This window comes from Lupinus angustifolius, chromosome LG11, assembly GCF_001865875.1.
Source record: "Lupinus angustifolius cultivar Tanjil chromosome LG11, LupAngTanjil_v1.0, whole genome shotgun sequence".
NCBI classification, from domain to species: Eukaryota; Viridiplantae; Streptophyta; class Magnoliopsida; order Fabales; family Fabaceae; genus Lupinus; species Lupinus angustifolius.
In genome coordinates this window covers 34,740,849-34,758,864 of record NC_032019.1, presented here as the reverse complement: position 1 = coordinate 34,758,864, position 18,016 = coordinate 34,740,849, and the positions used below count along the sequence as shown (strand labels likewise).

General features: G+C 32.3%; 2 protein-coding genes and 1 long non-coding RNA gene across 5 annotated transcripts; 1 reads left to right on the top strand and 2 right to left on the bottom strand.

Moving 5' to 3' along the window:
- Window positions 1,401-6,491, top strand: LOC109361009 (putative G3BP-like protein). 3 transcript variants are annotated; one of them, XR_002109246.1, is made up of 11 exons: window positions 1,401-1,546; window positions 2,305-2,382; window positions 2,483-2,620; window positions 2,975-3,251; window positions 3,344-3,573; window positions 3,788-3,965; window positions 4,085-4,206; window positions 4,285-4,344; window positions 5,220-5,283; window positions 5,767-6,177; window positions 6,210-6,491. XR_002109246.1 is itself a non-coding variant. In XM_019606280.1 (10 exons), exons 2-10 carry the CDS (start codon window positions 2,332-2,334, stop codon window positions 6,096-6,098), a joined length of 1,446 nt encoding a protein of 481 aa, XP_019461825.1. In that variant the 5' UTR covers window positions 1,401-1,546; window positions 2,305-2,331; the 3' UTR covers window positions 6,099-6,491. The 3 variants fall into 3 exon arrangements, 2 of the variants coding, with proteins under 2 accessions (XP_019461825.1, XP_019461824.1); XM_019606280.1 differs by having other exon boundaries at window positions 3,350-3,573; window positions 5,767-6,491; XM_019606279.1 differs by having other exon boundaries at window positions 5,767-6,491.
- Window positions 7,836-10,800, bottom strand: LOC109360822 (galacturonosyltransferase 8-like). Its single transcript, XM_019605966.1, has 3 exons — window positions 10,534-10,800; window positions 8,726-9,976; window positions 7,836-8,373 (listed from the first exon to the last, which is right to left on the bottom strand). Exons 1-3 carry the CDS (start codon window positions 10,675-10,677, stop codon window positions 8,098-8,100), a joined length of 1,671 nt encoding a protein of 556 aa, XP_019461511.1. The 5' UTR covers window positions 10,678-10,800; the 3' UTR covers window positions 7,836-8,097.
- On the bottom strand, window positions 15,790-17,495 carry LOC109360824. Its single transcript, XR_002109224.1, has 2 exons — window positions 17,283-17,495; window positions 15,790-16,090 (listed from the first exon to the last, which is right to left on the bottom strand). It is a non-coding gene; the product is annotated as an uncharacterized LOC109360824 (long non-coding RNA).

The window sequence follows — 18,016 nt, the reverse complement described above, 5'->3', positions numbered from 1 at the left end:
TCTACATTGTCTATTTTTATTTTATTTTTAGATTTTCCTACTTTATTTTTTATTCATTATGTCCTTATCCTTTTGTAATTGGAATGTTATAAAGGATTTCATATAAGTATTTAATAGTTCGAATTAATTCGATTTCATTAGAAGATGAGTATCTATACTAAACAAACGATTTGGGATAAACTTCTCTTACTTTCGACGATACAAACCGAACCAATACAATTATATATGGATTGAATGAGTTGATAGTATCAATTTACAAGTTGCACATGAAACATCTTTTAAAAACTAAAAACACATAATAATTTAACATCACAATCATCTTATCATTGTTGTTGTTACCTTGTATAATTTAAGATAAATAGTACCACCAATTGTCTAATTAGCCATTGAGATACATGTCACCGAAAGATTAAACTTTTAATTTCTAAATAACATGACATACTAATAAATAAAAAAGTTACTAAATTTGATTTAAACAATCTACAAAATAAGTAGTGTATAAATGATAAAATAAACAATCTAAGGATAAGTCAATCCAAAATGATAAAAGTATTATTCAAATTTAAAGGGTAAAATGAGAATTGAAATTGGTCGGAAAAAATAAACAATAAAAAAGCCAACCATCGTAAAAGAAATACCACTTTTTGCTTATTATTTTATAAATAAAAAGTAAATTTATAATTTAGGCTAGTTGTGACTTATATTTAAGCTTAAATAAGCAAAAATTACAAATTTTAATGTACAACAAATTACAAAATTTAATCTACATCAAATTACAAAATTTAATCTACATCACTCTTATTTTTGTTCATGTTTTTTCTTTTCAGAATTTAGTTAGCCATGTTCAATAACAAGAAGTAAAATCAACACTAACTCAAAATAGATGCACTAGATACTAAAAAATAAAAACAATAAATATAAATATTTATTGGATGAAAGTCATAACTCATAAGTAAAGGCTTAATAGTTGGATTAAATAGTGATGTGTACATTTTGAAGCTGTCGAATAATAATAATAGAGCATGATCCACTTATTCTAAGAGTAAGTTTTTAAACTTATTTTTTATTATAGTCATTAATGCTATTGATATCTAATAATTTATATCTATTCACTAATTAAAATCATTCGATTTCTCTAAAATTGATGGATATAATGTGAATAAGTTTGAAAACTTACTCCAAAGTGAATCTCTCTTCGTAATAATAATAATAATATATGAATTTAGAATCTATGTATTGACAATGTAAAGTTATCATCTACTGTTGATTTTATATTACTTTTGTTTTTGTTTGAGAGGGTTAATGATGGTTAATAAATTAATGATAAATAATCAGTTGATAGTATGAAAATACTTACACTGTCGGTGCATATTAAATCCATAATATATTACTATTACACACAGTGCCCTTTTTGTTTCTCTCTCTAAATCGCAGTTCTTTCTCTCTCCTCTCTTCTCGAAACCCTAGCTAACCCCTTCACCACATAAGAAGAAGGGACCTCGCAACAACAACAATCTCTCACTCCGATCCACTCACTCTCTATCAGGTACCACTCTCACAAATCGCAACAATTTATTTTACCTTTTTCCCAATTTTATTTTATTTTTTTAATTTATTTTTTGTGTGTGAAATCGAAGTTTCGTGTATGGAATGTTGGTTTTGGAATTAATATTGAAATGGGTTGTTGATGGAAGGTGAGATTTTTGAGGCAATGGAGAAAATTTGTTGGATCAATAGTGTCAATAAGACGCTAACTTAATTTTTGTTTGTTTTTATTTTTTTTGGAGATGATGAATTATTGCATTTTCAAGCTAAAATTGTGAAATTATTTTGTAAAGTAGTATCTCAAGTTCTTATTTATTATTACTGATGTTTCTTAATCCGAGTAGCAAGAAGTTTGATTCCCTTGAAGTAAGGTCTCAATTTTGAATAGTTGATAGAGCTTTGTCCCCTTAAAATTCGATCAACGGAACAAATTATCGGGTCTATTTTTGTTTTCTGAATTACTGATTTTGAAATGTTTTATTGGATAACATAATGTAGCCTAATATGTTGTTTTTAATTGTTGGTGCTAATAATGGAGGCTCAGTTTATCATTAGTTTTCTATTCTGTACAATGATTGTCCTAAAATATTCAAGTTGTTTTTCATTTAAGTTACTCCAGGCTTCAACATTATTGTATCGTTTAATGACTTAATCATTTGTCTTATTTGAATTTTTTCTCGATTTTTATTGACTTAATCATTTTAACCTATAGTATATCTTTTCATTACATGATGTCAAGTTGGTTGTTTTAATTGGCAGTTGGATTAGTTTTTGGAAACGAATAGCATGGCATCTTCAGAGCAGCAAGTCCCACCCAGAACTCCTGCAGCTGATATTGTATGTGCATTTACATTTTATTGTGTGAACCTTTCCTCTGTCGATCTTCACGACTTCACATAACTTACTGGATTTGAATGAAATTGAAACTACAATATAGGTTGGTAATGCCTTTGTTGATCAGTACTACCATATGTTGCATGAAAGCCCCGAGCTGGTGCATAAGTTTTACCAGGAAGTCAGTAAGCTTGGCCGTCCTGAACAAAATGGTCTAATGGGTATTACAACCACACTGGCTGTGAGTTCTCTCTCTTGTGCCTACTTATATATCTTGTGTACCCAGCTCGCTTTCTGTTTCTCGTGTGCAGTTCTGTTTATAGCAGCTCTACTTATATCTGTGATAGCCTGATATCATGCATGTAAATTGTTGTCTCTTACTCTTTTCCACCTATGTATTATTTATTGATGTTTTCAGCAATCAAATACCTAAACATTTTGGTGCCAATAGTTAATACTTTCTTGTTTCCATCATTTTGCCCAGACCCTATCGTTACACTATGTGAAATTAGAAGACGTGTTTTAAGAATAGCCCATAATGAAGTTAATACTTCTCTCTGAATTTTAATATCTTCCTTTTAATTCTTATCAACAGGATATTAACAAGAAGATACTATCACTGGGTTATGGTGAACTCAGTGCAGAGATCATATCTGTGGATGCACAAGAATCTTATGGTGGGGGAGTCCTTGTCTTGGTCACTGGATTTATAACAGGAGAGGATAACATTAAGCAGAAATTTACTCAATGTTTCTTCCTTGCTCCTCAAGAGAAAGGCTACTTTGTTCTCAATGATGTTTTCAGATATGTTAATGAAAATGGATTCGAAGAATCTGCTCGTGATATTGGATCTCCTGTTTCTCATGACAACGGTAAGAACATTATGCACGACTTGTGATTTTAAAACTTTTTAGTTCCCATTTGATTGTTATCTCAATATCCCGCATGCCCAATCTTCTTTTAGTGGCAGATCCAACTGTGTCGGAGGCGCAAGTTTCAGAGCAAATATCTGTGACAGCTGAGGAAGGTGAAGGTGAGGAAGTCTACAATGCAGAAAATGGGCAAGCTTCAATTGAAGAAGAGGAAGAGGCCCCTGTACCTGAGGTTGTTGATGAAATTCCTGACGATTCACAGATAGTGGCTGGATTGACTTCTCAAATTGAAGATGTGCCAAAGAAGTCATATGCCTCTATTGTTAGTGTCCATTCTGAAACACCATCTTGCTTTTCTGTTTCCTTTTCAAACTTGTGCTGGGTTTCCATTGGAAACGCCCCTTTTTATACTACATGCTTTTGTAGGGAGTAAAATCCTGAAATGACCCAAATGAAACTTCTATTTTCCTTTTCTTTAGATAGCCATAGTTCCTGTTACTTGCTATTTTCCTTTCTAACTAGTGGATTAATCCTAGGTCAAGGTCACAAAGGAGAGTCCAGCACAATCTTCCACAGCAGCAGTTGTTTCTTTGAAATATGTGGTTAAGAGCCAAGATCAACAGGGGACTGCTGCACCTCCTCCACCCAATACGTCAGAGACAAATGTTTCTAGTATAAATACTAATGATATTGGAAACAATCAAGAGACTGAAGGTATTATACGTAGTGTAAGACACCATTAGTTCAAAATTTTCAATTTACCCGTCTTTGGTTAGTATTCTATATATCTATTACCGTGAGATATATTGACATAATTGCATACTCTTTGACAGCTGAGGGCTATTCTATTTATGTGAAAGGCCTTTCACCAAATGCTACACCTGCCCTTGTGGAGAATGAGTTCAAGAAGTTTGGGCCTATTAAGAGTGGTGGTGTCCAAGTTAGAACACAAAAGGTATTTCACTTGTTAATTACCTGCTTTATAATATCAGCTTCTAGCTAATATATTTTTGCATATGAATGGGTTGAACAGGGATTTTCCTTTGGCTTCGTGGAGTTTGAAGTGGCTAGTGCTATGCAAAGTGCACTTGAGGTATATATTGGGATGTACCTTATATTCAAGAATTCGATATGCTGTCTTAATTTGCACAATTAATCTTCATCTTGTGGAGAAATTTTCTAACCCTAACTTTAAGTGGATGGATTACCAAATAGGGAAAACCTATTCAGTATGCATTGTTTTTGTTATTCTCGTACCCTTCTAGTTGTCTTGAGTTGCCTGATAAAGGAGATAATGCTATGTTCATTGTCAACATGTTGCTTTTGCCATTGCGCTCTGTTGGTACTGAAGCTTATTTTATCTTAACTTTTGCTCAGTGTTGCTTGCTTTTTTTATTATGGTTAATTCTTATTTTTTATTTAGAAATATTTCTGAATAATGTTTCATTAAATAATGTTTCCAGCTGTTAGTTTTAATTTTATATCAACTTTTTAAACTCTGCAAAAGTACATAAGTGCGTCTTGATTTTCTGGCAACTTATTCTGAAATGAAATATAGATGTGGTCCAGTCTTTGTCAATGAGTATCATTGCTGTATATTTCTTATGTTTCTGGTTATGCTATGATTGGTATACATTTCTAATGCTGATGATTATCCTTTCTATTCATTTGCATGTGGAATTTGTATGGAACAAATGAAACAGAGCATCAGATCCAATAAATATTGTACTCAGTTTAATTCTTCAATTGGATGCATGTCATTCCTGATGCTGTAAATTTCATAATATTTATTTCTCCTGGATTGTGCATGTCTAGAAGACTGTAGAATGTTCAATTCTATTTTTGTGTGTTGAACTGTTATATATGCAATCCCCCGATTTTTTGTCTTGGTCTATTATTGCTCTAAATATTTGTAATTTTTAAACTGTGTGTATTTAATAAAGTCAATACTTTTAATTGTCATGTCAGGCTTCGCCAATCCTGATCAGTGGCCGCCATGTTACTGTCGAGGAAAAGAGATCAGTTAATCGAGGCAAGTGCTTTTTATCATTGAATTTGGGTCCTATTTTAAATTTCCAATTTGCAGTTTCTGCATATTTGCTTCCTTTTTCCAAATCATCCTTGTATTTGACTGGACTCACCACACACGCACAAATACTATTTTGCTTATTGAGGAGAGGATACAAATATGGAGTTTTCTTTGTCACCTAGAACTACAGAATGATGCCACCAAGTTCTTGCACGATCCCAGCCATTGAAAAATGATGTTTTTGGATGCAATGTTTTTGGTGAATGCAGGTTTCTGAATTCTTTATGGTTGGTTATTCATTGGTTTGTGGCCAGGGACTTGAAATTCCTTTTTTCAAACTTATTTTGTGTCTACTTTTCAGCTCCTACTTCTCAGAAAGAATATGTTTGGGGTCTTGCCTTTGATTCTTTGATCTGGAAAGTGGATTTATACTTAGTTTGTTGACTACATTGCTCATAAAGTTAGCTTTTTGCATCATCTGTTCAGGTAATAGCAGGATAAGATTCCCAACTGGAAGGGCACCGGGTTACAGGAGCGAGGGATCAAGAGGGCGTGGTGGAAACTATGGAAATGGTAGAGGCTATGGCCGTGGTGGTGACTTTAACGGCAGGGGGGATTATGGATATAGGAATGGCAACCGAGGAGGATTTTCAAGCCGTGGCGATGGTGGTTATCAGAGAAGTGATAATACGGGAGCCAGTGGTGGTGGCCGAAATGATCATACAGGAGCTAGTGGTGGCCGCGTGAACCGTACTGGTGGGTCTGCTGTTAACGCGACACCTAAAACTACGGCTGTTCGTGTTCCCGCTTCTGCTTGAAGAACTATCCATTAGTGTATTCAGACTGGTTTGAAGGATATTCCAACTTGCACTGATTCAAGCAATGGGAAAGAATTAAGGAGGAGCTCTATTTTCTTTTTTCTCTTTTGTGGATGAGTTACCTAATTCTCCAAAGGGCCCTTATTTTTTTGGTCATTTTATCTTATATTGTTGATTTTAGTGAAGGTAGTTTTGGAATTCATGTTCATTATAATGTCCTAGCAATAGTAGTTCTATACTTCCCCAGTTTTATTAATACATATATTTTTGGGTAATGCCATTTTTTTGGGGGAAATTGATTAGTGTTTGCAGTAGTGACAGCATGAATTTGTGGAAATGATTTATTATGTAAACATTTGGCATTGGTGTTAAATCTGATATTAGTTACTGAGATTCACTGGTGCACTTTAATAGATGTGGGCATCAGTGTACCAAATTATTTTGATCATTGATTTAATATAAAATGTTATCAATGGTTAAGGCTTTGCTTGTCACCCTTTATCAAAGTCAAGGATGGCAAAATAAATGTATATGGAGACATATGTATTAATTTATTTTTAATTAAATATTTATATAATTCTTTTATTACTATGACATGATGTTGTATAATCTATTTCATAGTATTTTATGTTGAAGTTTAGATATTCCTATTCTAAAAAAGTCGAGGCAATTTGAATTGTTTGTTGATATGGACAAAGTCAAGGAAAACCTTTGAAATTATTTCAATATTGGATCTTGGACATATCATAGTTTCGAATAAAATTTCTTTAGAAAGAAGATCTTCTGTCTCATAGTAGCCTTTTCAATATTGGACTTTGGACATATCCCTTACGAAACTTTCGTTATTGGGTTAGCCATACACTTCACATGTTTCTAGCAATTCACATGGCATTATCAAATGATATAAGTCTTGGATAAGAATCTACAACACCCTAGAACGCCCTTGTTGACAATCCTTTACTCCGACAACATCTAGGGTTCCTCCCTCCTCTTACTAAGACTACGGAATATTGTAAATTATGACGAATACTGGATATATAAGCAGTGATTCCAAATCCAGAGGTTAAGCATACTCTGGCAACTTCACATAAGGTAGAGTTTAGTTTTTGGGGTGATAATACAAAAGTTGACAGATAAGTACCCTTACTGCCACTCTACATAACTGTACATGAGATTTTCACTTCATACGACTCCTCATTCAATTCTTTCAAAGTCATTGGATCCTTTTCCTCGCTCGAGAATCTCCTCACTTCTTCCACTCTGTTCCGAAGAGTAACTAGAACCAATTCAGTCACATTTTCATGTTCCAATTGAACACTTTCCTTTTTTGATTATTCTCAAAGCAAAGGAGAAGATATACTTTTTACCAAACATATGTGGATCCAATCACGATCTTATAATAAGAAGAAGAGCTTGATGGATTATGGAGGGAGAAAAAGACAATAAATTAAGTCTATAGTGCTTGGAATTCAAGAAAGGTTGTGTTTGTTTCCACTATCCATATTGAATTGGTGGATAATCTCATAATAACATGGAAGTTCATAGTGAAAGGATATCTAACTCTTTAGCACACACCTTCCATTCAACATGATTTAATATAGATATTCTTTTGGTAATGATGCCTTATGAGTTATGACTTTGTAACTAAAGCCATAATGAAGAAAATAAGGACCAATTACCAAATTTGAAACTGTTCTAAACAAAATCCAAAGACTGATAGCAGCATAAGGCAAGTTTGAAGGTAAAATATTTAACAAGGTAATTTTGTTCAGGACTGAGAACATCTTAAAAATAATATTATGGCATAAACATTGTGGATAAATAAGAGAAATACATCTAAGAATTGCTATACTAAATAAGTATTTTACAATTGGATATAAGCAATATTTTTTCTTGCACTAAGCTAGGAACTCTATTAAATGTATAAGCATTATATAACCAGAAAATAACTGCTGTGGCACTTGATACAGCATCAACAAATGAGTAGAAACTTGGGGAATTAGGTACCAAAATTGCAGGCTTGAACAAAATCTAACTCATAGTCAACAAACTTTGTCCAAAGTGGCTTGAACTGAGTCATTGCAATATCGAGCCACGGTTTCATGTTACCATTGAAATGCACCACAGCTGCATTTCTAATCTCATCCATGCTGATGCTTGGGTTATATCCAAGTCCTAGAACATGCCATGACTTATCCAATGGCTTTGTTGTTGAGTAATATGTGATTAGACCCGGTGGCAATGTACCTAATTTCCACAAGGTACGGTTCTCGTTCTGCAGAAGCATGAGCATATCCAGTTAAATATCATATAGGCTAAAGATTATAATTCAAAAGATCGACAATGAAAAAAGATATAACCGATAAGATTAATCTATATTGTAATTTCTGAAAATGCAGCCACTAGCACCGCTGCCTGTGATGCATTGGTTAACATCACATGGTCATGGAAACTAACAGTATCAGCAGCCATCAAACAGCGTGCAATGGTTTTAGTAACAATCTAAAACCAGGGGCGTATGTTTTATTACCGAATGTTGTTTGAGAATGTTAAAATAAAGAACAGAAAAGATGCAGTGAAGTAATACATGAAGAATTAACTGAACAGCTTCAAAGTCTTAATCTTACCAGATTCTGCCAGTAATGATACTCTTCTGTGCATTTTTCCCTTCTCCAAGCATCCAAATCGAAGAAATTCATTCCATAAGCCCATGCACAAGCCTTTGGATTAAATTTTGCTTTAATCAAGGGGTGTGAGAAATTCATGTACTGTGCATATCTATGGAATGACCCAAAACATGTTTCTACAGCTCCATTCACCTTGCCATCCATATCAATATTCCATAACCCAGTAAGGTCCTTCTGAACTACTATGTCATCATCCAAAAATAAAATTCTATGAAGCTTTGGATACATCTCCGGCAAGTAGAATCTCAAATGGTTCAATATTGACAAATATTTGGGATTCCTAAACTTCATATTTGTTGTGTCCTTTGTAGCATTCTCAAGCTTGTTCTCAAAGTAAAATCTCTGAAGGTTAGCCGACTCCAGCTGTCGAAGGACTGGCACATACGAAGAATTAAGGAATTTGTAATCCTCAACTGCTTTAACCTCAATGTGAGCACCGTTATAATCCTTCAACTTAAACATCACTTGCATTGCTCCAAGATTCATCTTATCAGTCACAACATGAAACACATGCTTCCATGGTTCCTTTGCATTCTTCGTTGCTGAATTGACGACTACAGAAGCAGCAACAACATTATCCGAGAATATGGCATAGTGGTACAGCTTAGGATCTTCAACCTCAGCAGGAGTAGGCTTCCCCTCATCTGAATACTTCTCAGGATGAGCGATCCGCTCTTCCATCAACCTCATTGAGACACAATGCAAACTCTTCGGAATCGATTTGGCAGCAATCAAGCTCGAGAAAGCTCCTTGCTTCTTTGCCTTGGTTAACTGCTCATTCACAGCAAAAATGGTATCCTTCAACTTCTGAATCTTGAGCTGGTTATCAAAGGATTCCTTGGCTTCACCAATAACCTGGCGTGTGGTCTTAATGCGCTCCTTCACTTCCTTCTCCATTTGGCGAACCACTGCTTCATCAACAGGGACTGCATCGTTACTGAAGAAGGTCCTATATTGAGGTTTGTTCATTAGATCCGAGAAGTTTCGCGATAACTCTGCAAAAATCCTAACAAGCTTGGAGCTCTCAAGCTTGAGCTTCCGTGCATAAGATGCATACACAAGAGCCAAATGGCGATGGTCATCAGCTTGCTTACGGATCTGGTCCAAGCGGGGCTTGAGGGGATCCGATTTAAGAGCAAGAATGGATCTCTTTATCGACAAGAATCCACTTACAACACCACCATCAGAACCCTAGTTCAAAAGCACAACGACAAATTAATCTAGCTTCGTTACACCTTTTTATTCCCAGAAAAATAAAATAAACCATTAACTCAAACTAGGAGAAAAATTAATCATGTTTGTTCATAGAAAAAAATTAGCACACATCAAGCCTAATGGCTAAAAATTAGCATACAAACTTTTTTCTTTCTACTTATATTTCCACTCAAAATTAGCACACAACAAACCCTACTAGATTGAGAGTGAATTGAATCCCGAATCGGAATAACTTGAATTCATATAACACGATACAAAACTAACCCTACCCCACCAATTTTTCAATTACAAATTTCCAAGACCAAAAACAAACAGTGCTTTTTTCAGGGAAAATTGGCACACAACATAAAACCCTAACTGGATCAAGAGAGAATCGGATCCAGACCCACTTGAATCCAGACAATAGGAACCAAAACTAACTCTACCCCATCAATTTTTTCTTCGAATTAAACAAACCCAGAAACAGAAAACGATAAAAATCGAGAAAATTCACAAAAAAAGAAAAGTAATGCTAAGTGGGAATGGAAACTCACCGAATGGTAATGTTGTTGGTTGGTGGAATAAGAATGAGTAGTGAAGAAAAAAGAGAGAGTGAAGAGAATGCAGAGTGTAATGGAGATGGCAGAGAAAAATCTGAAGATTCGGATCCTTGAACGTGGAAAGCGAAGATTTAACATTTTGTGTTCAGAATCAGAAAAATGAAAATGAAATAGAAACAGAGTTTAGAAGAAGAAATGAGTGAGTTTCTGAGTCTGAACTCTGAAAATCATGCACTCATTTTCTTTCTCTCACTATGTCCTACCGACGCAGAAAAGAAGGAAGGGGAGAGAAATCTTATTTATATATATAGTGTTAGAGAGATATAATTGAATAGAATTAATGAGAATGATAGTTCTTTTTTTTTTTTTGTAGTAAGAGCCTTTATTCTATGGGTGACACAAGTAAGAAGTAAGATAAAGTAATAGGGAGAACAAAAATTTCATTTTTATTTGGTCTCCTAAATTATTTTGTAATTTATTACAATTTCCAATAAAATAAGAAAAATATATTATTTTATTTCAAATGACAAACATCATTCTTATTCTTATTTGAATCTCACAATATCTATATTTTTTTCTCCATAACATTTACTTCTCTTGTCACTTTCTTTTGGTTAAGAACAACCAATAATTGTTCTTATTTAAGAACAAAAAACGTAAAATAAGAATGACACAATGGAGAACAAAGTAAGAATGTTCTTATTTCGTTGAGAATAATTTAAGAACACACTGAAGGAGAAAGATGGTTTGAGTTTCACTCACAATAAAAAAATAGTAACATGCGAACAATTGCCTATAAAAAAAACTAATTATGAGTATGATTGTCTCACCTAATAAATGTTACTCATATGAATCAAATCACTAATTTTTATTCTTTTTGAGAATCAAACAAGACCTTATATCATTGTATCGCTAATATTGGTAATGAGAATTGTAGTTGTTAATTAGTAATTAATAATTATTCATTAATCTGGAATTTAATCATCAAATCATCTTATAATTTTTTTTTTAATTTATTATGGATGAGACTCGAACCTATAACATCTTTCACCTTAATGATATGGACCACCTTATAATTCCCCTTTCGTGGTGATGATTATATTTAGAGAATAAAATATATTCTCATATCAGGAGATAATTTATCTCCTTAAATCTATTTAGTGGTTGACATGTGTCTTTTATAAGATATTTTAAAATAAAAACTTATTGAAGAAAAGAAAAATAAGAAACATATCAAATAATAAGTGAATTTAAGAAGATAAATTATCTTCTGATAAGAGAATATTTTTTATTATCTTATATTTAAAAATATTGTTATGTGAAATATATTTGATTAGCAACTGTTTAAGACAATTATTACATATAATTTATTTATTTAATTATCTACCAAGTATATAATTAAATTGCATTCTTTTTTTACTCATTTAAGTTTCTACTAAGTGTTTTTTCATAAAGAATAGTATCCCTTACTATATGAATAACGAACTAATCCATTTTATGGTATGTACTTCTCCCAATAAATATTGCTTTTAGGAATCGAACTTTCAACATTTTAGTTTATTTAAAGTTTCATTGAGTCTTAGAATATCAGACCAAACATAAAATATCACTTTAAGGAACACTCAAGAAAAAAGTAATAATGATTATAAATAACCATACATGTAAGAATGACAACGAAATGGGTCCTTGTAGATTTTTGTTTACTTAATCTTGAACCTTATTATGAATGTAATGGGGCTGGACAAGAAAATTATCATCTATATTTTATTAAGAGTTGTTGCATGAGATTTTCAAATTTAAAGTGAATGAGTTTCAACCTAAAAGACATGGTTTTATTTTAATCAATTCCTACCCTTTCAAAGAGACATTTTGGTTGATTGGAAAGTCTATATAAAGGCATTAAAACTTATAATCACAACACACACATGTTCTAAAATTATTTTCTGCACTTTTGGTAACAAGTTCTTAAACTTTCAAAGTTGATTTTTCTGAAGTTGCTTAAAGTTAAAGTGTTTCAAGTTTACAAACTTATAAAGAGCATTATTACTAAGTATACAAAAGAGTTGATTGGATTGCAAGTTACATCACTTACTTGTAAAAGCAATTCCGCCATTGTTGAATATTCTTCATTATTATTGTAGAATATTTTCTTTCACGGGGTATGATAAGAAATGAAAATGTGTTTTCCAAAAGTGTATAATTATTAAGGAATGGGTAAGGTAAATAGAGATCTCGGGTGAGATATTGTAATAGCAACTCATAATCTTTAGTAGAAAAATCTCTTGTACTGTAAGAGTACCGGACATAGCCTTTGGTGGACAAGAAAGTGAATCAGTATAAAAATCCTTGTGTATATATTCTCTTCTTCCTTAACTCTTTGATTTTACTTGTTAATTTTATTCATATATTTTCCGCTGCACTTTAACTCTTAATTTTGTAGAAAAAATGGTCGTTATTTTAAGTTAACTAATTCACTATCTCTTAGTTGCAATCTCACCTTTACACGAGTTAGGTTATCATCCTTACCTACATGGTTAGTTTATTGTATTTTATAATAACTCATGCTATCACCAAAATAGTTTTCAAACATGGACTCATTAATGACTGGGCATCACCTGTAACGGTATCTTATTCTTTATCTCAAGACAATCATATGTTAACACATGGATAAAATAAAAAATTTAAAAATAAAAAAATAGAATACTTTAACTGACTTGGAACGTTGACTAACACACAATTTAGGATAGTTGATCTCCATCTCTCATTAATATGCTTCCTTTGTGTGTGATCCGACGTTTCAGATATCAAAGGAAAGTGAAGGTGTCACTATCTAGTATTACATCTAATGGCAGCGTTTTGCATCATAGAATAGATATCTAGTTGTACGCGTTCTATTTCACTATTTGCAACCCTAAATTGTTACATTATTTCTATTCAAATATTCTTTCTTTACTTTCACACTCAAATGAGCTGGAATGCAAATTCTATACATTTTTTCATTTAAAAGTGCAACTTGAATGATATATATATATATATATATATGAACATAATTATTAGTGAAACCGTGTGCAAATTTAATGTCATATTAGATTTGTTCTGCAAAAAATTCATTAGAGGATAATGAGATGTGTTTTTACAACTACCCAAGTTTATTTGCTGATATACAAAAATCACATCTTAAATTATGATACAATTCAACAGTTAACAAATGTTTTGGAGCATGCCATCATTACTACTGAAAATTGGTAAGACTCAAAATTGCAGAATGGAGAGGCAAATACTTAATTTTACATGTAATTTTAATGGCAAAAGTGTTATTATATTATAGGGATAAAAATGTTTTACCATGTCAATGTTTTCTTTATTTTTTGTAGTATTTGTCTCTCCATTAATGGAGATGATTCTTACTCCTGTAAGTGTACCTTTCAAAATGTGTCGGGATCCTTTTCATCATTGGAGAAACAAATTGTTATTTTTACACTTGTATTAATAGGGAGATGTATCATATAATTATATTTAAAGGATAAAAATGTTACATTCTTCTATTTTTTTATTTTATTTTTCATGTTCTTACTTACCTCTCCATTATGGAGAGGATCCCAACTCCTTCCAAATCTATCTCTTAAGTAAGTGTATCATCTTAGTAAATAAGAGAGGAATGCCAACACCATTATAGTCACTCAAATCATAACAGTTCTCAATAAATCTAAATCCTACAATCATACATTGATGTAGTTAGTATTAAAAATCAATTATTGGTCATATGATAATAATATGTATTTATCTTTTAATCTTGACTATTCAATAAGATCTAATGATTCATATTAGTTATTCTTATTTTATGTTGTATGGAGTGACTCAAGTGAAAACATTTGTTATTGTAATAAATAAGAATATTTAATATGAATGATTGAACCTTACTTGAAAGAAAGATTAAAGGAAGTAACCATATAATCAATAATTAACTTTTAATTATAAATGTTCATACGTGATGTAAGAATTAAATTTATTATTCTCACGATTATTTTAATAACTAATCTCACTTAGTGAGCTAGTATAATGATGAGGCAGATTCCTCATAGTAGCAAATGTCAACCTCCACCAAATGAAAATCATTGCCTTTATAAATCTCAACCATGCAAGATAAATTAATGGGAATGAGAAAGAAAGACCTATGCACTAACAATGAATAAAAGTGTTCAAACCATTTTATATTGAAAATATGATATGTGCATAAATGTTTTTATATTATGAATGTATTATTCTGTATTCATGTATATTAATAATTTTTAGAAGTAAAAAATCATAGACTAAATTATGGAACATTGTAAACAAGACTAAATTGCATGCACTTGTAATGATAATAGTGTAAGTTACACTGTCCATTCCAAAATAATGCAATAAGTGTGCTTGATGGGGTAGCACAAAGTTGGTTAAGCTAATAAATTTAAATTCCAACTAACCAATTTAGGAAGTGGCAGACTTTATGCTTTATTATACTGATGATGTGATCCTAAATAGATAATGACTAATTCGGTATATGAAGCTAACTATGATTTATAAACTCAAACATTGTATAGTTGAGTCATAAAACTATTTTTGAACAACAAACTAAAATTAATTATATTTATATGGATCAATATTTTAAACAGCTGTTGAGATTATACTAACGTGATTGTGATGGTCGGATTTTATCGAGTCAAGATTAAGTTTGATTCAAAAAATTAGATTCAATCAATAATCAAGGCTCACGAAAGGAAAAGAAATCTCTATTTTTCATTATATACGCATATCTAAATTAATAATAAAATATCTACATATATATAATTTATAATAATAATTAATATTAAGAAGATTTTATCTAAAAAAGTTTGCATTAAGGAATCTAAAGTTGAGTTCAAAAGCATAGTCAGCCAACATTTAGGATGGGTTTAAAAAATGACCCAACCAACAACATTTAGAGTGAGAACCTACCCAATCCATGATCACCACTACTTTTGAGTGTGGTGAAGGAATGAAAGAGTTTTAGAAAAGGGGTAGGAGAAAGGAAGAAGAAAGGGTTGTGACGGGTACTACATAACGAAAAGAACAATATTGTAGACACAAAATTTTGAGGTTCATTGCTAAAAATTTTGGGGTTGAAATCTGATGACTCAATTTATAACTTGCTCTCTACTCTGAAGTAGACCACAACCCATTGTGACACCTTCATAGATTTGAAGCTCCCCAATATGTATGAAAGATACAGTATTTCAAAAGAAACATTTAAACAAGTACCTTCATTGCCATAAACGCATGTGTCCACAATTTCATGATAACAAAAATAACCGTAACCGAAACGAAACTATCACAGTTACTAGCTTTAGATCCGGCACATATGCCAAATAGAACAAGGCCAAAAGTTCTTACTCTTTATAGAACTCACTCAATAACATCTTACTACACTGCATCATACAACTCATTGCAGCCACACAGTTGTCAATCTGTCATAACAGGTTTGTTCTCATTGGCTTTGGGTCTCTGCTCTTTCGGCCTCTGCTCCTCGGTTTTCCTGAGAACCAAAACAAATAGTGATTATCATTAGACTTTAACAACATAATTGCAGAAACAGGATCAACAAGAAACAGTCAGAAAAACAAATAATCAAACATCTGATATTCCTTGGCTTTTAGAGTACAAGCCAAACTCCGGTTATTTTTAATAAAAAGTTAACGACATTTTTTTTAGAGGGAGGAGGCAATTACAACAAAATAAGCTAAGGTGGTAAAGTAGAACCTTCTGATATCATTCCTTGTGGAATAACAAAGTCAACATAGATAAAGTTAAATGACCATTCAGTTAACTGTATACCGCCCCAAACATGCACATCAATTACCACTGCACACACTTAATCAATTACAATTCTGATAACATCGTTGAATCATGATGGTTGCATCAGTTGTTAATTCTTTAACAAGCATCATCATAAATTAAGACACACATTACCACACCGAAGATTAACAGTTGACAATTTACAAAGCCATTAGTTTTAGACAGGAATAATTTACGAATTATGCACATGATTGAAAAATGCAACCATATGACCTTTCCCAAGTCCCCCAGCCCCAAAGCTGAGCTCTACATGATGGACTATTCTGGATTTCACAAAACATGTGCTAAGATAGAATTTGTATTCCTTCTTTTACTTCTTTTCTGGATATGCATAAAGAAGCATGTGCCATATACAAAAGCTAAAGACTACGCTAAATAACAACTGTTTTAAATTCTGAATACAAGAAAGTCTCAAATATGTATCACCATCCACCATAGAAAATCATGAGAACCACAACATCGTACAAATCACATTCACTTTTCCCAATCATGAATGTATATACATATAAAAAAGGCAGCCCAATACCCAAGGCTCGGGTAGACATACACAGTCTTAAATTCATAGGCATATAGGATGTTTTTCCGGGATTTGAACTCATAACCTCCAGGCTATAAGGGAAACAACCTTAGCGTCCTTAGCATTGTAATTATATATATAAAGGAAAGGGGTACTCATGAAACTCACTCTATATTTCAGACATGATTGTGTTTTTTTTTTAAATTTGTTACAATTGAGAATAATTTACAAATACAGCATCCAATTTCAATCGATATATCTATTTCTACACAAAAATAAATCTCATTTAGAAAAAAAACATAACCAAAACACAAAACCCTAATTCAACAAATAAGAGAGAAATGAGGATAAATACCTCTTGTCAGAAGCGCCTCCCTTCTGGCTGAGGAAAGATCGGAAAAGGGGAGAGTTAACATCGTAAATCATAGTTGTTTTCTGATTGAAATTGTTCTACACAAAAAAGATGAATGAAAACCCTAGTTCTTCTTTTCTATCGCGCAGTTTCTGCATTCTTCGTTCGCAAATAGAACTTATATAACCTCCAAGAACCGAAAACGGGTCGGGTCATATGGATTCGGACCAGGTCGGCCCAGTGGATCAATAAGCCCACAAACAATATTGCTTTATTCAGATGGTTCGATTCAATTGGGTTCTCATATCATTATAAACTATATGATATAATATATTTTTTTATACTTTAATTCGTTCTTATGAATGGTTTTATCGTTTAACTTGATATTGTTGGAGTCAATTTATTTATCATAATAAAAATAGATTTTCACTTGTTATTTGAGTTTATAAATGTAATGAAGAAGTAGGATTGAACATTTAGCTTAATAATAATTTTCTCAGCTTAAAATTCAAATCGAGCTTGAGACAAGCTATATTTCTAGCTTGAACTTCACTCAATTGAAATTCACGAGCTGTTCTACTTGACTCATCATTCGTCAACTTGAATTAGTTTGGTTCATCGAGAATTTGTTAACCACTTAATTACAATATTTCTAATAAAGTGTTATTTAAATACACATAAAACATTGAAAATATGTTATTTAAACACCACTAAATGAGTGTAGTTGATGATAAAGG

Bases quoted from the DNA above. Each gene is read 5' to 3' on its own strand.
- LOC109361009 (XM_019606279.1), top strand. From the start codon at position 2,332: ATGGCATCTTCAGAGCAGCAAGTCCCACCCAGAACTCCTGCAGCTGAT. The intron at 3,252-3,343 runs GTAAGAACATTA...ATCTTCTTTTAG, and splicing joins TCCTGTTTCTCATGACAACG to TGGCAGATCCAACTGTGTCG. The intron at 4,345-5,219 runs GTATATATTGGG...TTGTCATGTCAG, and splicing joins CTATGCAAAGTGCACTTGAG to GCTTCGCCAATCCTGATCAG.
- LOC109360822 (XM_019605966.1), bottom strand. From the start codon at position 10,677: ATGTTAAATCTTCGCTTTCCACGTTCAAGGATCCGAATCTTCAGATTT. The intron at 9,977-10,533 runs GTGAGTTTCCAT...CTTTTGAACTAG, and splicing joins ACCAACAACATTACCATTCG to GGTTCTGATGGTGGTGTTGT. The intron at 8,374-8,725 runs GTAAGATTAAGA...ATGCTTCTGCAG, and splicing joins ATCATTACTGGCAGAATCTG to AACGAGAACCGTACCTTGTG.